Source organism: Peromyscus maniculatus, chromosome 23, assembly GCF_049852395.1.
Source record: "Peromyscus maniculatus bairdii isolate BWxNUB_F1_BW_parent chromosome 23, HU_Pman_BW_mat_3.1, whole genome shotgun sequence".
In the NCBI taxonomy this organism is placed as follows: domain Eukaryota; kingdom Metazoa; phylum Chordata; class Mammalia; order Rodentia; family Cricetidae; genus Peromyscus; species Peromyscus maniculatus.
In genome coordinates, this window is record NC_134874.1 from 26,854,370 (window position 1) to 26,879,423 (window position 25,054).

General features: G+C 44.1%; 1 protein-coding gene across 1 annotated transcript in view; it reads left to right on the forward strand.

Moving 5' to 3' along the window:
• Positions 1-3,879: 3,879 nt before the first annotated feature.
• Baz1b (bromodomain adjacent to zinc finger domain 1B) overlaps positions 3,880-25,054 on the forward strand; it is a 60,378-nt gene continuing 39,203 nt past the window's right edge. The window contains exons 1-5 of the mRNA XM_006971297.4: positions 3,880-4,494; positions 13,833-13,949; positions 16,166-16,310; positions 20,411-20,612; positions 24,055-24,176. Of these exons, the coding sequence (XP_006971359.1) occupies positions 4,388-4,494; positions 13,833-13,949; positions 16,166-16,310; positions 20,411-20,612; positions 24,055-24,176 (693 nt within the window). The 5' untranslated portion in view covers positions 3,880-4,387. The remainder of the gene's footprint in view (positions 4,495-13,832; positions 13,950-16,165; positions 16,311-20,410; positions 20,613-24,054; positions 24,177-25,054) is intronic.

Here is a 25,054-nt window from a genome sequence, read left to right on the forward strand (position 1 = left end):
GTCCGTGGAATTAGTAGGAAGGTGGGCAACGGTGTAAAAGATCGTAGACTATGGGAAGGGGTGTGTTTTATTGTTCATTCATTCTTTGTGTGTGACAGAGGACAACCTGAAGAGCTGGTTCTCCTTCTAATATTCGGGTCCCAGGGATTGAAGTGAACGCAAGGCCTTGGGCTTGGCAAGAAGTACTTAACCTCCGAGCTACCTCAGCAACCCTATTTCTGTTCTTTTTATCCTATTTGGCTTAGCTTGTTTTTCCGAGGCAAGGTCCCACTATATAGTCCTGGCTGGTTTAGTGACTATATAGACCAGGCTGGCCTGGAACTCTCACAGACCTGCCTGCCTCTCCTTCCCGAGTGCTGGGTGAAAGGTGTGGGCCATTTCACCTGGCTGTTTGTTTTTAAGACAGAGCCTAAGGTAGCTGAGGCTGGCTGCCAACTTGCTATATAGCTTAGGATGAGCCCGACCTCCTAAATCTTCTTTCTCCCACTTCCCAAGTTCTGGGAGTATAGGGTCTCACTACCATGCCCCAGGTTGGAGATATTTTGAGTCTGAGATACCAATGGGGCAGACAGGAAGAGACCAGGTGGCTGCTGAGCCGCTTGGGTGAAGGCTTGTGAAGGGATCCATGGGGATCAGCAGAGTACAAGGCAAGCTCTAGGCTGGGTCTGTGTCCTATGGGGAATGCATGAGGACGCCCATGGGCATCTGGAAATGGTGCTTTTCCCAGCAGGAAACCAGTTCCTGCAGACTAGGAACGGACACAGGAGGAGGGCTGTAGAGGATGCCTGGGAACCGCCCACTTTAATCTCTGTCCTTTAGTACTAATTTGTTTATTCAAATGGGAGAGAAGATACATCGCATGAGTAATCATGCTAAAATTATGATTAAAAAAAAGTCTTGCACGGGGGTGTAGCTCAGCTGGTAGAGAGCTTGCCTAGCGTGCATGAAGCCATGTGTCTGAACCCCTGAGCAGCAGACACTGAGCACAGTACACCTGCAAGCCCAGCTCTGGGGGGTGGTAAGCAGAGGTTCAAGGTCATTCTCTCAGTTACACAGTAAGTTAGACGCCAGCTTGGCTTGAAAGAAACCCCAGTCTCAAAAACAAAATGAAAGCCTTGAGTTGTGACTGCAAACGACCTTCAAAAGCCTGGACCACATTCGAAAGACAGGGACTCAAAGGCCCTGCCCCTCCCTGGGGATCTGTAAGAGCCAATGGCTGCTGGGGGAGTCAGAGGCAAACTATCCATGCTCCTGAAAGCAGCCGTCATGAACCTTGTTGCATCATACACATACAAAAACCACACAGAAAAACAATAAAGAAGCAAACAAACAAACAAAAACAAAAAGAAAAACAAACCAAAGACAAGACCACCAAGAGCAAACCCAACATGGAAGTAGAAAGGGACGTGAGTGGTCCTTGTTCAGAATAGAGAGTCAGAGGGAGCAGGAGGAGGACACGAGAGGGTAATGGGGTGAGTATGATCAAGCCTGAGGACCCGAGTTCAATCCCCAGGATCCGCGTGTTAGAAGGAGAGAACTGACTCCTGCCAAATTGTCCTCTGTCCTTCCCATGTGCACAGGAGCACCCATGCTCCCCCTACAAATAAAGAAATAATAAATATAAAAACACGACAAACGTGTATAAAAACGTTATGAGGAAACCCACCATCATGTAATTACCTATAAATCATGTATGCTAACAGTAAGCCTTGATCAAAAGCCCTGATCATGGAGTGAAGGGGATGTGCTTGGAACAATTAGAGAGGGGAATTCAGAAGGCAGTGAAGCGATCAGAGGCACAGGGGTGAAGCCGATGCAGCCGGGGAAACTGAGGCAGCATGCCTATGAGTCTGAGTCAATGCAGCAAAATTCTGTCCCAGCCAAGTAAAAACCTTTTCTTTACCTTTCCTTTTTTACTTCGATTTCTCTTTTCCTTCTCTCTCTCACCCCCACTTTTAAGACAGGTCATAGTCCTGACTGGCTTTGAACTCACAAGGCTCTACCCACCTTTCCTCTCCACTGCTGGGATTCTGATCTCCATGAGCACTAGGTGTCAAATCCCCATCTCTAAAGCCCTATTGTTTTATGTATATGTGTGCTTTGCCCATGGAGACCAGAAGAGGGTGTCATAACCCCCTGGGATTGGAGTTAACAGGCTTTTGTGAGCTACCTTGTGGGTACTGGGACTCCAACTCTGGTCCCCTGAGCCATCTCTCCAGCCCTGTAAGTTCAAATTTATTATTGTTATTATTAATTTTAGAGTCTCATTATGTACTTATTTTTTAATGGGGGGGAGAGGAGTTGGGTGTGTGTGCACCGGCCTTCAGAGTCCAGAATAGGATGCTGGCCTCCCTTTGAACTTGAATCACAAACAGTTGTGAGCCATCCCATGTGGATGCTGGAACTCAACTCAGATCCTCTGCAAGATCAGTCTTTTGTTTGTTTGTTTTTAATTCAGGACAGGGTTTCTCTGTGTAGTCCTGGTATCCTGGAACTCACTCTGTAGACCAGGCTGGCTTCAAACTCAGAGATTCGCTTGTCTCTGCCTCCAGAGTGCTGGGATTAAAGGCGTGCGCCACCACCAACCTTCCTGCCAGTATATGTTCTTAATCTTAACCCATCTCTGACAGACCTCTTTAATTTTTATTTTAAATGATGCCCATGGGGGGTATGTATACAGGATTGCTCATGTCCATCTTTCTGGAATTACAGGCAGTTATGAGCCCTCAATGTGTTGTGAATCAGAACAGGAAGTGCTCTTAATTGCTGAGCCACCTCTCCAGCCCCAATCTTTATATATAAAAATTATATATAAAATATAATATATTTATATAAACTTAATATAATCTTACTCATTTACTTACTGTGACAGGGTCTTGCTATTCAGCCCAGGCTGGCTTGTGAGACTCTTTGTAGCCCAGGGCAGCCATAAACTCACTCTGGATCCTCCAGCTTCAGAAGCATGCATCACTTAGTCTGACTCATATACACCCCCATATACACACACACACACACACACACACATATATACATTTCATATAGATATGAAACTTTTACATTATCCTTTCACTTATTTACTTTTTTTTAAGATTTATTTTTAAGTTGTGTATGTGCGCGCACGGTGGGGGAGTAATGTGCGCTTGAGTACTGTTGCCCGAGGAGGAAGAGGAAAGGGAACTCGCGGAGCTGCAGTTACAGGCAGTTTCGAGCTACCAGATGTGGGAGCCCGGGAATTGAACTTGGGTCCTCCGAGAGAGGAGTACACGATCTTAACCCCTGGGCCGGCCCTGCCGCCCCTCTTCCATATATATATATATAAATAAAAAAACTTCTACATTATCCGTCTCCGTAAATCCTTAGAAACCAGCCGACTGTTCATCTCCCTTTCGCAACCGCACGGATGTCGGTCTGGTCGAGCAAGGTTGGGGGTCCCAGGCGCCCGAACGCGGACCCCCTGTCTGGGGAGGGCCAGCGTTACTTCCCGCCCAGCCCAGTTCCACCCGCGTATCCCCGGGCGTGGCCGAGCACGGCCCCTTTAAGGAGGGGGCGGAGCGCGGGTGGAAAGACAAAGCCCCTGGCCGCGCGCTCCCCCTCCCCCCTCCGGCGCACCACACGGACAGTGGGTGCCCGGATGTCGGTGTCGCCGTCGGTGACAGATGGCGCAGCGTCTGCACCGGTGACAGGGCTTTCTGCTCTGACCTCTTGGAGCCCTCCCCCTCGCGTCCCCCCCCCCTCTTCCTCGCTGTCCCCTTACTTCTGAAGTCCGCCACCGGAGGCCCGCCCGCCAGTCCCCGGCGCTTACATAACGTGACCTTTCACCCCTTCAGACTGCCCTCTGGCGCGCCGCAACCCAACTTCGCGGCGGGGCCCCAGGGGGCGGGACTCGGGCGCGGAGCGGCAGCCGCTCGCAGCCAATGAACTGTGAGCGCCGGCCCGCCCTCCGCCTATCGGAGCCTCCGTCCCAGGGCGCCACGGAGGAGCAAGTTAGTGTGCGCGCTGGCCCGGCAGCGGGGGGGAGGAAGGGAATCTCCCGCCATTTTTCAATAATTTCCTCCCGTGCCCCGCTGGAGAGGAGTCGTGACCGGCGGCCGCCGCGGCGGAGATCGGCGTGAGGTGAAAAGCCGCCGGAAGGAGCGAGGAGAACCCCTCGGTTTCTTCCCCTCGCGGCGTCCCCCTTTGCTCCCATGGCCGTGGCGCGGTCCCGCCAGCTCTGAGGGAAGCCGGAGTTCGCGCCGCCCTCTCACCCCTCCCCTCCCCCATCGCCCCGGGAGCCAGGCGCTTCGCTCGCTCCGCTCGTTCGCTCGGAGCCGCCGGGGCCTAGCTCTGCGAGGCGGAGCGGCCGAGCCTCCGGCGCTCGGTCCCCGCCGCCGCCGCCGCCGCCGCCGCGATGGCGCCGCTGCTGGGCCGCAAGCCCTTCCCGCTGGTGAAGCCGCTGCCGGGCGAGGAGCCGCTCTTCACCATCCCGCACACTCAGGAGGCCTTCCGCACCCGGGAGTATCCTTTTTTTTCCTCCCCCTTCTTTTTTTTCCCCTGTGCGCGATGTGGACGCCCGGCCGCGGCTGCGCAGGGCCGAGGGATGGAGATGGCGAGATGCGAATGGGCCGCGCGCGGCTCGCGGGGCAGCTGTCACCGCACCGGGCCCTCGGCGGGCCGCGCTGCCCGGGCCCAGCCTCCCCGGGCCGGGATCTCCGCGGCGCGGCGGGATCCCTCCGGCCGTCCCCAGCCGTCCTTCCCGGAACCGCGCGCCTCCATCCTTCCTCCCTCACTTTGTCCCCGGGGCTTCGGTGACGATCGCGGCACCAATTCCCTCCTCCCCAACTTGGCTCCGGGCCCTGAGTGACTCGGGAGGGGAGCCGGGTTTCCTATGCGCATTTTCTTTCTCTCCCTTCCCTATACATGAAAGCGTCAAGTGAAGTTTTTGAAATTGGACCGGCGCGGCCGCGTGATCCGGCGTGTGCCAGCTTCCACTGCGTCTTGTCTGGGCTGTGCAGGGACACTGATGTGGGTGGGTTGTGGGATTTGCTTTTCTCCCCCCGAGTGGACTTCAGGCCAGGGATGAACTGACAGAACCGTAAATCACAAAACCTGGCGTTAACTTCTCACCCACTGAAGGTGGGAGGGAGCAGGAAGGTACCTTGATGGTACTGGTGGCATTTTCTTTCCCCGAGAACAGGGAGGTTTGAAATGTACAAGTTTCATTTTTCTTTCTTTTTTGAGAGGGTGCTTTGTGTAACTCAGACTGGCCTCGAACTCAGTATGCAGTCGAGACTGGACTTGAATTCCTGATCCTTCTTTTTTCCCCCTCCCCAACTGGTTTCTTTCTTTCCTTTTCTTTTTTCTTTTTTTTTTAATTTTATTATTTCTTTACTTATTTATTTTTTGAGACAGAAATCTTACCATGTTGTTCATGCTGTCTTTAAACCACTTGCACAGCCTGCAGTAACCCTGCCTCGGCTTGATCAACCTTACATGCAAACCTGGGCCACCATTCAGTAGAGTTAAAAGTAGGTAAAAATACCGAGACGTCCTGAACGTTTTTGTTTTAGGAATGTGAAACTGGTGTTTTAAAATAGGAAGTCTGCATTTCTGATCATTGCTTTAAGATTTCTTGACCAAGCATAGCCTCTTAGTTAAAAGTTGTATCACTTTTTTGCAGGGTTGGGGAAATGTCAAATGAATCTTTTAAGGCTTACTGTTTTTTGAGACAGGGTTTCTCTCTGTGGCCCTGGCTGTCTTGGAACTTGTTCTGTAGACCAGGCTGGCCTCGAACTCACAGAGATCCACCTGCCTCTACCTCCTGAGTGCTGGGTTTAAAGGCCTTTGCCATCACGGCCTGTTAATTGGTTTGTTTTTTAAAAAGATAGATTTCGGTATCAAACTACTTTTATCATCCCCTTTCCTTTAACAAACTAGATTTTGTTGTAATTTCTGCTGTGCCTGTAGATCAGAAAGGATTCTGGTGAACTACTTCAATGTACTCTTGCCCTTTGCTTCATTGGTGTTTGTTTTCATTTTCTTGTATCTCAGGATGACTTCTAATTTATGTATTGGAAGCTGGCCTTGAATGCCCAGTTCCCCTGCCTCAACCTCCCAAGTGTTGGAATTGCAGGTGTCTACCTGCTCAGCTTGATCTTGGCTTTAATGTAGTGTTTTGAATACTTGGGGTAATTTCACTCCCTTCCCCTCCTCAGTGCTTGGGGGATTGAACCTAGGGCCTTGCTCTGCTAGTAAACTACATCCATAGCCCTCTGTCTTTATTTTGAGTCAGGGCATCATTAAAATGCTGAGGCTGGCTCTGAATTCACCGTGTTGCTTAGGCAGGCCTTGAACTGGGCTTATAGACCTTTACCCCAGCACCATCCAGGACAGCTTCGTTTTTGTTAGTGTCCGTTCTGAATCCCAGTTCACCTACAGAGAGTCTTGGACCAGAGTCTTTTTTTCCCTCCCTGTTAGTTTTATCTGTCTGAGTGTTTTGCCTGTGTCTGTATCTGTATCACTCATGTTCCTGGTTCCTCTGGGGGCCAGATGAGAGCATTGGATGCCCTGGAACTGGACTTACAGATGATTGTGAGCACCGTGTAGATGCTGGGAATTGAACCCAGGTCCTCTGCACTTAACCTCACTGTTGACTCTAGTCCATGTATGGTTTTGTTGTTGTTGTTCTTTTTCGACAGGGTTTCACTGTGTAGCCCTGTCAAGCCTGGAACTCATTTTGTAGACCAAACTGGCCTGAAACTCACAGCTGCTCCTACCTCTCCCTCCTCTAAGTGTTGGGACTAAAGGCGTGCACTACTACATGCCTGGCCCCTGTGGGGTCATTTTGATCATGTATACCCTTAGCGTGTCTGAGCTGAAATGGGTCTTAGAGGTGGTCTAGATCTCCTGTCTGTATGCCGATGGACCAGAAGAGTTGAAGTGGGTATGCTAAAGGTCATACACTCTGAGTGTAGATGATGAGAGTTGGGGTTACAGTCCATGTCACGGTAAAGAACAAGGGAAGAACAAGGAATTGTGGTACTCGGGATGGAACCCAGGGCCTTGTGTGTGCTAAGTACATGCTGTACTACTGAGCTGCAGTGTCTGGGACACAGCTCATGTTGCCCTTGAGCTCTAATCCTGCTTCAGCCTCCCAGGTGAGGGATTTCTGGGTGCTAGGATCACAGTCTTGTGCCACCAGGCCCCACCTCCTCCTTTGAGTTTAATTGAATTAAAATTTTTTTTAAGACTTGTGTATTTTATGTGCATGTGTGTTTTGCCTACATGTATGTATATGTACCACGTGTGACTATAGATGGTTGTCACTATGTATTACTAGCTGAGAGCTAAACCTAGATCCTTTGCAAGGATAAGTGCTCCTCACTGCTGAGCCATCTCTTTAGCAGTGCCCCCCACATTTATTGAAATATTAGTCTACTCCGTCAGTTTGTGATATATATAAGCTATGATTAGATGATATTAAGTGTATTTAGCTCTACTAAGTACATTATTTCAAAGGTACCATACTTGCTATTTTAAACAATTTCCATGATATTGGTAGAGTAAAAGTTTACTTCTGGGACATAGTCTGTATATGTCATTCATTCATTTATTTGCCTGCCTCTGCCTCCTGAATGATAGTATTAAAATTGTAGGGTACCACACCCAGCTATTGTTTTTGAACTATTGATGATTACACTAATATCAGAGGTGGTTTTGTTTTTCAGTCTGATTCTAGTGCAGTATAATAAATACTTTAAAAGAGAGAGAAATTCCAAATCTAACGGGTATACTGAGCCATTTGAAAAATGGCCATAGCCAGCTAATTAAGAGCTACTAGCCAAGGCTTTGTTTATTTATTTATTGTATGGGGAAGTGGGTGTGTAATCCTGTGTGTACCATGGTGTACATTGTGGAGCATGCTAGGCAGGCACCACCATAGTACTATTTCCCTAGTCCTACAGACATTTTCTTAATGAAAAGTGAAACCTGAATCATTTCAATGGTATGTATTTAATAAGCATTCTTTTTTTTAGTTGAGTTTCCTATACCAGTGTTTAGAACTTTTTAACAGAGGAATTCTTTAAACCGATTATATTTAGAGCAAATTGCTCTCCTGGAAATTTCCAGAAGTGGGAACACTTTGAGGGTGGTTTAGAGAGCTCTGGACTGTGTGGCTGGCTGGTTGGCATGTTTCTTTATGAGGCTATTAGTGGTTCCATAGAGGAGAGCAGATGTACGGTTGAGCAACAGCTGTATTTGAAGTATTACTACTCCTCAGTTTATATTTATGGTTATATTTTTAACAAGATTAATTTTCTCTTTTGATTGCATGTATAGCTACAGCAAGTTTTTCTGTTCTCAGGTTAAAGAATTAACCCCTTGTGTTCTTGACAGTACTTGGTACTCTTCCTTGAATTTACTGTGTAAGCTGACTGGTGGCTCATGGCTGTAATCCCAGCATTCTGAAACTGAGGCAGGAGGAAAAGGGATTTTAGGCTAGCCTACGTACAAGAAGACCCTGTCTCAAAAACAAAAGGGTTGAAGAGATGCCTCGGTGTTAAGAGCACTTGAGGCTCTACCAGAGGACCCCAGATTGCAGGCTCACAACCCTGTGTAAACCCAGCTCCGAAGGAATACAATGCCCTCTTCTGGCTTCTGTAGGTACTACACATGAATAGCATGCATTCATTCACACCTTCACAGACACCCCCCCACACACAAATTGGTTTTAATCTTTAAAAAAGAAAACGTATTTGCAGATCATTCATGCATTTAATAATTGTATATTATCATTATCGTGGATTGTGTCAATTGTATTGTCCCTTTGAATCTGGGCTATTCTTTGATAGGCCGTAGGTACCATAGGCAAGATACTCTTGCTAGAATCTAATTAGTTTGTTAGAATCAGGTTTGGTATATATTTTTTGTTGTTGTTGCTTTTAGATTTATTTTGTGTCTGAGTGTTTACCTGCATAAATAAATCACACTAGGTGTGTTCCTGGTACTCACGGAGGTCCAAAGAAAGAGTAGGGTTCCCTGGGACTGTAGTTACAGACAGTTGCAAGCTGCCATGTGGGTACTGGGAATTGAACCTGGATCCTCTGGAAGAGCAGCAATCAGTGCTCTTAATCGTTGAGTCATCTCTCCAGCCTTGTTTGTTTGTTTGTTTTGAGACAGGGTCTTACTATGCAGCCCTGGCTGTCCTGGAACTCACTCTAGACCAGGCTGCCCTCAAACTCACAGAGATCCACCTGCTTCTGCCTCCCGAGTGCTGGGACTAAAGGTGTGTTCCACATGTCCAACCCTCTAGCCCTGTTTTGTTTTTTGAGTTATAGTCTGACTTAAAGAAATCCAGGCTGGCTTTTACTTGGTTTTTACTTTGTTTGTGTCTGTCTTATTTAGCTCTGGCTGGCCTGGAACTTGAGGCAGTCCCCCCAGCCTTAGCCTCCTGACTTGTGGTACTGTAGGTGTGTGTCACTCGACCCAGCTAACAGTTTTTGGTATTATTTGGCCAGAGGATGGTCTATTAAGTAAAGCTGGGTTTTAAGCAGGAGCTGGAGCTACCAACAACCTACTGTAGACTCATACTTTTGTTGTGTGCATTAGTTGTCGTATTTGCTCAGTTTTAGAAACAACCATCTTAAGAGTTTTGTGGTGTGCTACAAGAACTCTTAGATGCCTTAATGAGGGACTGTTGTTACTTGCACAGTGTATCTGACTCTTAGACTGAGCAGAGCATGTTTGAAGACTTGGTAACTGTAAATAGAATTAGGTTATAGTTGTTGGGTTTTTTTTTTTAAGATTTATTTATTATGTATACAGCATATATGATCAGAAGAGGGCAGCAGATCTCATTACAAATGATTGTAAGCCACCATGTGGTTGCTGGGAATTGAACTCAGGACCTCTGGAAGAGCAGCCAGTGCTCTTAATCTCTGAGCCATCTCTCCAGCCCTCAGGTTATAGTTTTAAATAAATCTTTTTTGTTGTTGTTGTTTTGGTTTGGTTTTGGTTTTGGTTTTTCAAGACAGGGTTTCTCTGTGTAACAGCCGTGGCTGTCCTGAAGTTCACTTTGTAGCCCAGGCTGTCCTGGAACTCACAGAGATCAGCCTGCCTCTGCCTCCCCAGTGCTGGGATTAAAAGCATGTGCTACCATACCAAGCTCCAAATAAATCTTTAAAAATTAAAATAAAATTATTTTATATGTATGGGTGTTTTGCCTGCGTGTGCCTAGTACCTTCAGAGGCCAGAAGAGGGGGACAGATTCCTGGAAACTGGAGTTAGGATGTGGGTGCTAGGAATAAACCCCCAGGCCCTCTGATCTTAAACACGGAGCCATCTCTGCATCTCCCAAAGTTGTAGTTTTGATGGGTTTTATCTTTCTGTTGCATTTTAGCTCATGCTGGTTTCAAACTTTGTGTGTGGCACAGGCTGGCTTTGAACTTGGGGCAGTCTTCCTGCTTCCACCTTCCATGTATTGAGATTACAAGTGTATGACAATGCCCAGTTAATTTAATATAATAGATTATACCAGATTAGAGTTGTTAATTGATTGGCAGTATGATCCAAAGAGAGAAAAGATAGAATTAAAAAGCAAATCTGAGAGTTGGCTTTATTAGTATTCTTAGGACTATCCTTGTGTGTGTTTGTGACAGACTCCAGCCTCTAGAATGCTGGGATTGCAAGTATGTACCACCATGCCCATCTTTAGTTACTTGGGTTTCTTGTTTGTTTGTTAATTTATGCATGGGTGTTTTTCCTGCATGTGTGTATGTGCACCACCTGCATGTCTAGCGTCTGGTGGTCAGAAGAGAATATCAGGTCTCCTGGAACTCTACAGATAGTTGTGAATTTGGATTCTGGGAACTGAACCTAGGTTCTCTGCAAGAGCAACAGGTGCTCTTATCCACAGAGCCATCTATCTAGCCTCTTTAGTTATGTTATTTAAACTTCCATATGTTGTTGGGCCACTTTTAAAGAATGTCGGTATCTTGGTCAGTGTTCTATTACTATGAAGAGGCACCATGACTACAGCAACTTTTACAACAGAAAGCATTTAATTGGGCCTTGCTTACAGCTTCAGAGGTTTAGACCATTGTTGTCATGGTGGGAGGGTAGTGGGAACATAATGACACACAGGCAGAGAAACTGAGAGTTCGACATCCTGACCCACAGGCAGCAGATAGAACAAGACGCTGAGACTAGTTTGGGGTTTTGAAACCCCAAACCCACCCCCAGTGACACACTTTCTCCAACAAGGCCATACCTACTCCAGCAAGGTCACACCTCCTAGTCCTCCCCAAATAGTGCCACTTCCTAAGACCAAGCATTCAGATACATGAGCCATTCTCATTGAAACCACCAGAGTCAGGGACTTTTGAAAGAAGTAAATGTTACTAGGCTAAAGAGAATAAAGCAGCATGCTGTGGTAAGTAAGAGTTCTTCAAGTCACGAAGAGTAAATGCAGAATGACACAGTCTAGGATTTGAAAATACCTTATCAGTTATAGATTGCTTAACCTTTGGAGAATTGCTTTGACATTTGGTCTCAATTACATGTACAGCAGTTGCTGGAACAAAAACCTCAATTGACATTTTCTGTGAGTGGTTACTTGGGAGTGAGTGACTTCTTTTGGTAACCTAAAATCTAAAATAGAATTTAGAGGCTCCTGACTTAGTAGTCTTTTAACAGATGCCCTCCCTTCCCGTTTTAATTTTGTTTTTTGAGACAAGGTTTCATGTGGCCCAAGTTGTGTGACTGAGGATGACCTGGAACTCCCGATCTTCCTGCCCCTTCCTCCAGGTGTTGGGATTACAGCTGTGCGAGTGCCACTGCTGGCTTAACTACTTTGAGCCCAGATAAAGCATGTTGCTTGGGACACACTGGGGTGGGCAGCTGACTCTAGTTGCAGCTCAGTTTGTTTTCTCGTATAGCATCTGTTACTATTGGTGCACAGAAGTAAACTAGTTACGTGCTATTGGAATTTGAGTATGGCTGGCTGATAGTGAGTTCCAGTTGGGATGGTGGGAAGGTTGTACTCTTCTGTCCTCTTCTCCCGTCTCACTCAGGAAGACTGAACAACTAGTTAATGGTTTGGTGAAGTTAGTGTTAGCAGAGCCAACATAAAGACTGGAATAAATTGTATATCAAAGTCATGTTTAGGAGTGTATGCAGTTGGCTTAATTATTTTGTCTTGTGATGCTGGAATTGGACGGACAGTCTGACGCATGCCGAGGCCGATGCCCTACCACTGAGTGACAGTCCCAGCCTGGAATCTGCTTTTTAAATCTTAGGAAGGAACAAGTGTTTCCAAGGTAGATAGAAGGGTTGATGGCATTTACCCCAAACTGCCTGGGCATGTGGTCATCTTATCTTACTGTAGACTGAGTTTTTAAAGTCCGTTTAGGTTTCTTTATCTTGTTTTAGAACTGTTTCACTTGCATGTGTGTATGTCCCACATTCGTGCCAGGTGTCTAAGGAAGGAAGGAGGTACTGAATCCCTTGGAACTGGTGTGATGGATAGTTGTGAGCCACTGTGTGGGTGCTGGGAACCTAATCTGAGCCCTCTGCCAGAGCGGTAAGTGTTCTTAACTGATGAGCCATCTCTCCAGCCCCTGTGGGATAAACTATTTATTTTTTCATTTTTATTTTATATGCATTGGTGTTTTGCCATGGATATCGAGTTCCCGGGAACTGGAATTAGAGACAGTTGTTAGCTGCCATGTGGGTGCTGGGAATTGAACCAGAGTCCTCTGGAAGAGCAGTCTCACCAGCCCCTGTGGAATAAACTTTGTGACCATCTGAGTTGTGTTACAGTTTCATTTAACCTTAAATCCTTATTCCTGCACTTGGAAAGGAGAGGCATGCAGACTTGCTTTGGGTTTATGGCTTCACTCACTTCCTGAGTGAGATGGGAGAAGAGAATAGAATAGTGCCATACATACGTACACTATGTCAAGTTTCCCACCATCCCTGCTGGAAGTCACTCTCAGCCAGCTAGTTACAAGTAAAAGACCCTTGTCTAAAAAAGTCTTTATTCCTCATGACTTGTATTTTATTTTTAAATGGTTTATTTTTATTTTACGTGCATCAGTGTTATACCTGCATGTATGTCTGTATGAGGGTGTCGGAGCCCCTGGAACTGGAGTTACAGTTGTGAGCTGCCATGTGGGTGCTGGGAATTGAACATGAGCCCTCTGGAAGAGCAGCCAGTGCTCTGAACAGCTGAGCCATCTCTCCAGCCCCATGACTTGTATTTTAATTTGCCTTTTGCCATGTGCCACCATGACTAGCTTTTTACAGTTTTCTTTTGAATTTTTACTACTGTCAAAATTGTGAAATGAAACCTTGGTGAGTTCATGAAATTTCATTTGTATCAAAATATTAAAATTTCTTTTTACAGCAATTTATTTATTGTGCATGGTTCACATGTGGAGGTGAGAGGACAGCTTGTTTGGGATCAATTCTTTTCTTCTACCATACGGATTCTGGGGGTCAAACTCAGTTCATCAGGCTTGGTAGTGATGTCTTCAGTCACTGAGCCAACTAAATGGCCCATTATTATTATTTTGTTGTAAAATGTGGCCAGCTGTTATCATGCTTCAACTGTGATCATACTTTGGATTTATGACTTAAACAGATTCCATTCTTATTTTATCTTGCTCTACATTATAGAAAGGATACTTGGATTTTTTTTTTTCTTTCCTATAGATAGGTGTTTTCTGAGTGTGTGTTGGTTTTTTTTGTTTGTTTGTTTTTTGGTTTTTGGTTTTTGGTTTTTGGAGACAGGGCTTCTCTGTGTAGATGTGTTGGTTTTTTGTTGCTTGACTATTTTCCTGAGCTACTGCTGACAGAGAGTATGAAGCCCGCTTGGAAAGATACAGCGAGCGCATTTGGACCTGTAAAAGCACTGGAAGCAGTCAGCTAACACACAAGGAGGCCTGGGAGGAGGAACAGGAAGTTGCTGAACTGTGAGTAGATGCCTTGCCCTTTGGGTGGGGATAATCCACCCTTAAGGCAGTGTTTGCATGTAGAGGTTTGGGGCATGAATGGAGTACATTGTGGTTGTGTACAGTACTGGCGTCTGGGTGCTTTTGCTTGGTAGCATTTTGCTGGTATTTAAAAGTGTGCACTTACTGGGTATTTTACTAGGCCTTTGGGTGTTTTTTTTAACCTTGTAAGTACTTTGGAAATACAATTCTAAGTAAAGGGCTGATAAGATCTAGAAGTAATATCAAGGCAACAAAAATCAGACTAAAACTGTATTGGCCAGAAGTTCTGCAAAATACCCTTGGGAAATGTTTTATGTGATTTGGTAACTAAGAATAGAATGTAAGAAGCGATGGCAGATTATTGAAAAAGAGCAAAGGGGACTGACGAGATGGCTGTGTGTTAAGAGTACTTGTTGCTCTTGCAGAGCACTTGGGTTCAGTTCCCAGCACCCACGTGGTGGTTCACAGCCATCCATAACTCCAGTTCCAGGGGATCTGATGCCCTCTTCTGACCTCCTTAGGCATCTGGCATGCGTGTAGTATGTGTATATATATATATGTAGGTAAAACATAACGTAAAAGAAAACCTAAAAATAAATTTTAAAAAAGGCGAGGGGATTTAGTTAAGGTAGAAATCTTTATTTTCTGATTATGGCAGTATTCTGGTGAATGTTATTCAATGGTATAACACTTGCCCAGCATGCTCAGGGTCCCCGGTTTGATCTCTAGCATTGTTAAGAAAAAATAGTGTCCAGTTTTATTTTAAAAAGATATGTAATCTAGAGTAAAAGAATCTGAACACTTACTATTCAGCCTCTCTCTCCTGAAATAACCACAGACAATGAACTTTTAAAACTTGATTGATTTGAGAGAATTAATGGAAAGAGATTGACTTTGTAGAGTATAGGTAGCTATGGATGGTATAGAGTGAAGCAAGATAATCCAAACCTAACACGAGGCTGGAAGTGCAGCTCTTTGGAAGGCTTGCTGACATGCCCCTGCATTCAATCTCTAGTACCTCACTAGGCACACTTAACCCTGGCATTTCTATGATTGTTCCCATACTTGATCCACTCCTCCCCAGTGCTTCAAATAAGTATAAAATGATATGGTTGAAATTGCATGTCTAGTTATCCATTTAGTTTGCTTTGTATTTTCTGTTAAAGGAATCCAACTGTGAGTATCTTTGCATATATAGCAGTTTTGATAAGTGTTACCCAGTTGCTTTTTTTTCTTTTTTCAAGATTAACCTTATTTTCTGTGTATAGATGTTTTGCTTGCATGTACGTCTGTACACTATGTGAGTGCAGTGCCCTCAGAAGCTAGAATTCTCTTGAAATGGAGTTTGAGGTATTTATGAGCTGTAATGTGGGTGCTGGGAATTGACCCTGGGTCCTGCAAGAGCAGCCAGTGTTCTTAACCACGGAGCCATCTCTTCATCCCTCCAGTTGCTTTTCAAAAGGACTGACGCAGGCTGTCATCAGTGTCTGAGGACCACTTTGTGGTGTTCACTGCCATCCTTGGTGTGACAGTTATAATTACTTTTTGCTAGATAAATGAGTGAAAGTGGTAACTTGTTTGATTCAAGTCAGGAACTGACTTGTAACCTTTCCTGTGGCGAATGTGATGGTGCACACCTTTAGTTCCAACCTTCCAGGAGGCAGGGCAGACAGATCTCTGAGTTCAGTGCCAGCTGCACAGGGTTTTGCTTTGTTTTTCACTTTTTTTAGATTTGTTTATTGTATTTTGTGCATTGGAGTATTTTGCCTGCCTGCATGTACGTGCACCACATGCTTTCTTGGAACATAAAGAGGTCAGAGAGACGTTAGATCCCTAATACTAGGGGTGGTTGTGAGTTGTTATTTGTGTGCTGGAACCTGAAGTTGGGTCCTCCAAGAACAGCAAATGCTCTTCCCTGTTGTGAGCCCTCTCTCCAGCCTGCTGTGTGCTCTTGAACCCTTGTTTCTTTCCCAGTGCTCTGCATGTATTTGCTGCAGAAATGTTTGTTTTGAGGGCAGGGAGTGAAACACATTGTCTGAAATCCTCAAGTAATAAAATTTTTCTTAAGAAGTATTTGTTTGGCTGTTACCTTAAAATTGCTCTAAAATGCTAAGTCTTTTTAAAAAGAGTTTGAATGAATCTCTGGGTGAAGTTTTTTTGTGTTTTCTTGCTAACCTTGACATTTATATATATAGTTTGAAGGAAGAGTTCCCTACCTGGTACGAGAAGCTCGTTCTGGAAATGGTTCACCATAACACAGCCTCCCTAGAGAAGTTAGTGGACTCTGCCTGGCTGGAGATTATGACCAAATATGCCGTGGGAGAGGAGTGTGACTTTGAGGTAAGTGCCTGCATTCTTTTGTTTTGTTTTGTTTTGTTTTTTGTTTTTTGTTTTTTCAAGACAGGGTTTCTCTGTATAGCTTTGCGCCTTTCCTGGAACTCACTTGGTAGCCCAGGCTGGCCTCGAACTCACAGAGATCCGCCTGCCTCTGCCTCCCGAGTGCTGGGATTAAAGGCATGTGCCACCACGGCCCGGCTGAGTGCCTGCATTCTTGTTTACATTTGTTTGTTTGTTTGTTTGTTTGTTTGTTTGTTTGTTTGTTTGTTTGTTGAGAGAATATCTCTGTAGCCCTGGCTGTCGTGGAATTTACTCTGTAGACCAGGCTGGCCTTGAACTCAGAGATCCACCTGCCTTTGCCTCTGGAGTACCAGGATAAGAGGTGTGCGGTGCAACCACCCGATGATGAAATACTTTTTGAGAGAGTTTTATCTTATTCATTTTTTTGTTGCTTTGACTTAGGATGTTTCTCTACATCCCATGCTGGCTCAGAACTTATGTGCAGCTCAGGCTGTCCTCTGAGTTGTGGGCCTCTTCCTGCCTCAGCCTCCCCAGTGGGAATCATAGATGAACATACCACATACTTTCTTGCTGCTGTTGCTTCTTTCCCTCCTCTCTTTTAAGTAGTGTGACAGATTTATTTAACACAAGTTCTCCTTGTGTTTGTTTATTTATATATTGATGTTTATATATGTATGGGCACTCCTGTACATATGTGGAGGTCAGAGAACAGCCTATGGGAGTTGGGTTTTGACTTGCACAACTCAGGTTGTCAGGTTTGTTGGCACATGCCTTTATCATTGAACCATCTTGCCAGCATGAACATAAGTTTATTAAGAAAAAGTGAGAAAGAACTTCGGTGAGTAGAAGTGGCTCCAGGAAATGCTTTTCTAAGTAGGAGAAGAAAATGTTTCCAGAAACAAAATAAAGCAATCTTTGCATGCTATTACTTAGATGTTGGCTTAAATAACTACCCGTCTTTGCAAACCAAGAATGTGATTGTTGGTTTTTTTAAGTGGCAGGCTGTCTGCTCAGTGGCAGAGTGAGTATGCTGTAGTAGCCAATAAGTGATGAGATCAACATTCAGTTCATATATGTTTGTCTGATACCTCACTCTGTTTGCACTTTATTTCATTAATGTATTTAATGAATTTACACTCATTCTGTGTATTTTATAGTTTTATTTGTAATGTCTGAGGTTATCAGTGATTTTTTTGTGTTACCGGCTGGTTTGATTTTGAGATAGTCTCACTATATGCTAGGCGGGCCTTAATGTTTAAGCAGTTCTCTGGCTTGGTCTCTTTGTAGTTGTTGTTTTTGAGACAGGGTCTTTCTATATAGCCTTACCAGTTTTGGAATTCACTGTGTAGACCAGACTGACTTCCAACTCAAAGGAGATCCGTATGTCTCTCCCTTTAAGTGCATGCTATATAAACCTGGCTGGCTATTGAGTTCTAATCAAATTCCTGGTATCAGTCACATCTTGACAAAAAACAGATGGTGGACTTGAATGGTGTAATTGAATTGAGTTTAGTAAAGGGACTTTTGAAGTCGGACAACAGTCTGATCTAGCACAAAGAACACTTCACCAGAAGTCCTGGTTGCTATGAGCAGTAGGGAGATTGTCATTTCTAAACAAACCTCAAGGAAACAAAGGAAGGCAGTGGGTCCAGAAAGTAGAAATGAGTTGGGCAGTGGTGGTTCACGCCTTTAACCCCAGTACTCTGGAGTTTAGCAGTTCTTTTATTTCTTTTCAATTACCCGTGTGGGTATGAGTATGTGAATGCAGGGTGTGTGTGTGTGTTTAGGATTTCTTTTTAATGACCTATGTAGGTAGGAGTATGTGAATGCAGATGTCCATGGATACCAGAGGTGTCTGATCCCCCTTGAATTGGAGTCAAAGGCGGTTGTGTGAACATTTGGACATGGGTGCTTTGAACCATCCCTAGGTCCCCTGCACGCTGTAGTCCCTGAGCCCTCTGCAGTCTCTGTTTTGGTGTCTGTCTGAGACGGGGTTTGACTGTAGCCCAGGCTGCTCCGCAAGTCCGCAGGACTAGGCTTGCCTTCCTCTGTCAGTCCTCCTGCAGCTTCCTCTAGAGTTCTGGGGCCAGTCACGTGCACCATACCCAGCTCAGTCAGTGTCTGTGCTGAGACAGTTAGACAGTGCAGTAGACTGACACTCAAAAGAGACCAGACAACTGACTTGTAATGGGCACTGAAGGGCAAGTAAGTGGAGAAAAGATAGTCCTTTAGCAGATGGGTTCTGTAACGACTGGATATTGATTTATACAGTTTCTTTTTGAAAAATGAAAGTAGGTTCTTGTCTGGATATGGTGATACACCTTGTAATCCTAGGACTTGAGAGAAAAGGACAGCAGGATTACCACAGGGGTTAGGTGAGTTTGCTCTGCATGGTGAGTTCCAGGTTGTACTACTACAGTGAGATCCCCTCTCAGAAAATAAACCAAAAAGCAACACAGGTTCTTGAACTGTACTTGGTATATATTAAGCTAGCACTGCAATTACTCTTAGTACATTAGCACATGAATTATGCAATAAAGTATTATTTCTTTAAGATTGATTTTACTTGATGAATGTTTTGCCTGCATGAATGTATGTGTACCAAACACATGCCTGTTGGATCCCCTAGAACTGGGGTTACAGATAGTTGTGAGTACCATAGGGTGCTAGGAACCAAACCCCTGTCCTCTGCAAGAGCAAGTGCTCTAACTGCTAAGCCATCTTGCCAGCCCTCTGCTTTATTCTATTTTTAAATTTTTTGTTGTTGAAACAAGGCTCTGCTGTGTAGCCCAGGCTGACCTTGAACTCACTGTGTAGGGGATGCTGGAGAGGTCCTGATCTTCCTGCCTTAGCCTCCTGGGGGTTATGGATTGGCTTAATATTTTTGTACCAGATCGTTAGTTTGTTTAGTTTGGTGGTTCTCAACCTGTAGGTCAAAACCAATATCCTGGATAGCAGATATTTACGATTCATAACAGCAGCAAAATTACAGTTATGAAGTAGCAATGAAATAATTTTATGGTTGGGGGTCACCACAGATGAAGTGTCACAGCATTAGGAAGGTTGAGAACCACTGGTTTAGTCAATTTTTGAAACTGTCTTTGAAGTCCAGGCTGGCCTGGAGTTCACTATGCATTGCAGACTGGTTTTGAACTCAAAGCAATCCTTCCCCACCCTTCCAAGACATGATACTATGTCAGGCTCATTTTATTTGTTAAGATACTTTATTTAGGCCTAGAAATCTGAGAAACAAAGTTTACTGTGCCTAGATACTTAAGAGTTTTCATGAATTTTTGTCTGCTAGGTGTCTTAGTCACTGTTCTGTTGCTGTGAAGAGACACCATGATTAAAGTAACTTGCTTTGTTTTGTTTTGTTTTTCGAGGCAGGGTTTCACTGGGTAGCTCTGGCTGTCCTGGAACTTACTCTGTAGACCAGGCTGGCCTCCAACTCACAGAGATCTGCCTGCCTCTGCTCCTGAGTGCTGGGATCAAAGGTGTGCGCACTACCACCCAACCTAGAGTAACTCTTGTAAAGGAAAACATTGAATTAAGGGCTTGCTTACAGTTTCAGAGTCTTAGGTCATTGTCGTCATGGTAGGGAGCATGGAGGAACACATGGCATGGGACAGTAGCTGAGAGTTACATCCTGATCCACAGGCAGAGACAGACAGACAGGCATACTGGGACTTTGGATTTTTTTTTTTTTCCTTTCATTTTTTTGAGACAGAGTTTCTCTGTGTAGTTTTGGTGTCTGTCCTGGAACTCACTCTGTAGTGGCCTCAAACTCACAGAGATCTGCCTGTCTCAGCCTCCTGAGTGCTGAGATTCTTAGCTTGGACTTAGAAACCTCAAAGCCCACCCCCAGTGACGTACTTCTTCTAACAAGGCCCTACCTTCTAATCCTTTCAAAAAATGCCACTCTCTGGTGACTTAAGCGGTCAAATATATGAGCCTATTGGGGGCCATTCTTACTTCAAATCACCACATTAGGCATGTATACTGGGTCATGTTTTCTCTTTCTTTAGGTCTCTAGTTCTATTTATTTATTAAGTATCTCTTAATTTTCTCTATCACTTGTATAGGTTGGAAAGGAGAAAATGCTCAAGGTAAAGATTGTGAAGATTCATCCTTTGGAGAAAGTTGATGAAGAGGCTGCTGAGAAGAAATCTGATGGGGCCTGTGATTCTCCATCAAGTGACAAAGAGAACTCCAGTCAGATGGCTCAGGACCATCCGAAGAAGGAGACCGTGGCCAAAGAGGATGAAGGCAGGAGAGAGAGTATTAGTATGTATGGGGCTGGCCTTGCTTCTCAGTCGAGACTTGACTCGTTTGTTACAGTACAGAAACAGAGCAGTCTTTAGCAACCACAGCATAAGTACGTTTTTATACAGACGTGATTGTATTCATTAGGATTCAAAAAGCCACTAAAACTCCCTAAATAATTAAGACTATTCCTAACCAAGATGTAAAGAAAATTGGATTTCCTTTAATTTTCCTTTTTTTTCCCCCTTTTGATTCAAAGTCTGAATATGTAGTCTAGGTTGGCCTCAAATTTGGAGAGATCCTCTTGTCTCTGTCTCCTAAATTCTAGGATTACAGGTATGCACCAACATTCACCCAGGATTCTTTCCTACTCTTTGGTGGTGGTTGTTTGTTGGTTTGATTTTTTTTTTTTTTTTTTTTTTTTTTTTTGGGAGACAAGGTCTTACAATGTAGCCCTGGCTGGCGTGGAACTTACTAGATAGGCCAGGCTGTCATGGAACACACGGATATAAGCCTGCCTCTGACTCCATAGTGCTGGGTTAAAGGATGTGTGCCACCACGCCCTTCCCTCTTTCCTTTTTTAAAAAGATTTTATTTATTTATTTTATGTATATGAGTGCTGTATCTGCCTGTGCACCTTTATAGTGGAAGAAGGCCTCAGATCCCACAATAGGTGGTTGTGAGCCACCATGTGGGTGCTGGGAATCGAACTCAGGACCTCTGGAAGAGCAGCCAGTGCTTTTAACCACTGAGCCGTCTCTCCAGCTCTTTTACTCTGAAAGCTGAAAAAGTGTAGGTGTAGAGAGAGGAGGCAGTGGTCCAGGTAGACAAATCACATTCTTTTTTCTTTTTTTAAATGATTTATTTAAATTGATTTCATGTGCATTGTGTGAGGGTGTCAGGTCCCTGGAACTGGAGTTAGAGACGGTCATGTGCTGCCATGTGGGTGCTAGGAATTGAACCCCGGCCCTCTGGAAGAGCAGTCATGCTTTTAACCACCGAGTGTCTCTCCAGCCCCATTTTTTTTTTAAATAGACAAAGCACATTCTAATTCTTCCTGTTCTTTACAGTCCAAGCTAGTGTGGTGGCTTTCAGATCCTCTGTTTTTCTGTTTGTTTCTTTTTATCTAACTCTTAGGGGCCACTAGAATCACTGTGATGTCCAAAAATAATTTTTACAGACCTGGGGACTAAAATAATGTTTTACAGTTAAAAGAACTAAAAACATTGCTCACTAGGAAAAGTACTCTTGAGAGTACTCCCATATCCTAAGCCTTTATCATTTATTTAATTTTGACTGTTTAGATAAGGAAATTAACTGCAGTAGAATCCTTTTGTCTCAGAATGATTACACAGTGTTTGTTGTATATGATCTGTAACTGCTGATCAAATAATTTCACTTCACTGTTGGAACTGCCACTTTGTCTGCCATCCATTCTGTCATGTTAGGTGGTTTGGATCCATGTTGATTATTTTGGAAGGCCTTATAGTAGTCTGAAGGACACTTCTGAGACTAGTTGTAGCTGGCCTTGAAGTGTTGTTAGTTCTGTTGTGAATGCACATGCCTACCATTTCCAGTTTCTCTCCTGAAGTTTTGTTTATTTATAAGTTTATTCTATTTGTATCTGTGTGTATGTGTGTGAGTCTGTGTAAGTGTATGCCACATGTGTGTAGGTACACAGAGGCCAAGAGAAAGATCCTCTGGATCCAGAGTTACAGGTGGTTGTGAATGTGGGTGCCGGGAACCGAACTTGGGTCCTCTGGAAGAGAACAGCAAGTGCTCTTAACTATTGAGCCATCTTGCCAGCCCTCAAAATGTGGGACTTCTGATTACCTGAGGTTGCAAATTGTTTTTGTGGGGTAGGAGAAAAGGGTTAATATGTGAACAGGAACACAACGTGTTAGCTATGTGTTCTTATTTTGGCTTGATGTTTTATTCTTTGTTTTTTTAACACTGGATCTCTTGTGACCAAGACTAGCCTTGAATTTCTGGTCCTCCTGTTTGGATTGTAGATATGGTGTACCACCACACCCAATGATACTCTTAGGTCCTGGTGAGAATATTGTCTGCTCTTCCTACTGACCAGTGGCTAGTCCCTTTGTACTGTTAGGATTTAACTTCTATCTTACTTTTTACATTTTTTTTTACTTCTTTGCTTTGCAACAGGGACTCAAGTAGCCTAGGCTATCCTCAAGCCCACTGTAGCTGAGGGTTCTTGACCTTTCCACCTCTACCTGGAGAATACTGGGTCATAGGCTTGTGCACCAAGTGTACCAAGTACTTGGCACTTTTTCTTCACAGGCTCCTTGACAGCCTAGGACTGTAATTTGCTCTGTAACCCATACTTGCCTTACTCTCTTGAGTTCTGGGCTTACAGGTATATCAAATGTTTACCACCACGCCTGTATTAATTTCTGCCTTCTAATGACTTACGATACAGTTTTTAATCAGGTTGCAGATGACCTCTTACTTGCCAGGTACAGAAATTTTTTTTTTAAGACTTGTTTTACTTTTTGAATTTTTAAAAATTGTATGTGTGTGAGTGTTTTGCCTGCATGTATGTCTGTGCACCACTTGCATGCCTGGTGCCTATGGAGGCCAGAAGGTGTCAGATTGTGTGGAATTGGAGATATAGATAGATATGAGCTGCCATGTGGGTGCTGGAAATCCAACCCAGGTCTTCTGGAGAAATAGCCAGTTTGTTTTTGTTTGTTTGTTTGTTAACTTTATTTTCTGTTGATGGTTATTTCACCTGCATGTATGTCTGTGCACCACATGCATGCAGTGCCCACAAAGGCCACTAGAGGGCATTAGAGTTTCCTGGAACTGGGATCACATATGCTTGTGAGTCATTGTGAGTGCTGGGAACCAAACCCTGGTCCTCTGAAAGAGCAACCTCTGCAGCTCTGAACCTCCGAAATATCTCACTAGTCCTAGTTGTTTTTTGTTAGATTTAACACTGGCGGTTATCCTGACTTTTTTAACCTTGTTTTATTTATTTCCTTATTTTATGTGTATAGGTGTTTTGCCTTCATGTATGTCTTTACCATGTAAATGCCTGGTGCCCACAGAGGCCAGAAAAAGGCATTGGGTCCTCTGGAGTTACAGACAGTTGTGAATCACCATGTGGGTGCTGGGAATCTAACCCAGGTCCAGGCCATCTTTCTAGCCCATTACTCATACTCTTTTTAGGTGTTTGATGCTCACTTTCCAGAGTATTCCTTTTCTGTGCTCAGAGTACCTGTGCTTGTCAGACTGTATTGTGGCATTGTCATCATTTACTTAACTGACTTTCTGTGTAGCTCCTTGAAGTTACAGGTATCACATCCCATCTTTGGGTCACATCACCATTTCCTGGTGTAAGGAGGAACTAAGTCGAGTTATTAGTTGTGAGTGAATAAGCTGGATTAAAATAATTGATTATTATTATTATTATTTGCTAATTTTCTGTTGATTTGACCAGATGACAGAGCACGGAGGTCTCCACGAAAACTTCCTACTTCGTTAAAGAAAGGAGAAAGGAAATGGGCTCCTCCCAAATTCCTGCCTCACAAATACGACGTGAAGCTGCAAAATGAAGATAAGGTCGGTTAAACCTCTTACATGAGCAGATTTTAAGACAGTTCTAGAGGGCTGCTTTTCTTGGAGAAAATGTGCTGAGGAAAAATGTAAAGGAATATCTTCATCATAGAAATTTGGAGTGTGTTCTGACATTTTTCTCTAGAAGGTAGTATGCCTTTTCTTTGTAGTAATTGGCAGACTGTAAGAATAACTTTGTATCTGAGCATCTCAGTTTGAAAACTAGAAACTTTTGCTATTAGTCACATCATTGCTAAGAAATTTTCGTTTGCTTTTTTCAAAGTAAAAGAAGAGGTATTTGTAACATAAGTGAAGTTACAAGAGGAATCACCTCCTATAGTGCTTTTATAAGGAATCTTGTAAAATTTCAGCTAATAACATGTCATAGTTGGTACCCTTAACATCTCATAGTACTACTTTTTTACTTTTGATTTTTTTAAACTCTTTCTACTCTCATGCTGGGTATTGAACTTAGCCTTGCTGTGGTAAGCAAATATTCTGTACTGAGTTACACCCCCAGCTATAAGGTGTTTGGCTTTTACATTTTTAATTTTTCATGTGGGACTAAGGCTCAATCCCATCCCTTCCTGCGTGTTAGACAAGTGCTATCGTGGAGCTATTTCCAGGCTTGCTTTGGAATATATCCTTTATCATGTTCAGAGTCAGGATGTGTTCAGAAGCAGCTGACAAGGGCTTATTTCCTCGCTCTAATCCTGGTAATTGGGTATGGAAGCAGGAGACTCAGGAGTTGAAGGTCATCCTTTGTCACACAGTGGGCTTGAGGGAGCCTGGGCTACATGACACGTTGAGTCAGAAAACAACAGTTTTTAAGTTGTAAATAAAATATATGTTTCATTGACTATACCTTAGATGTAAGAAATATT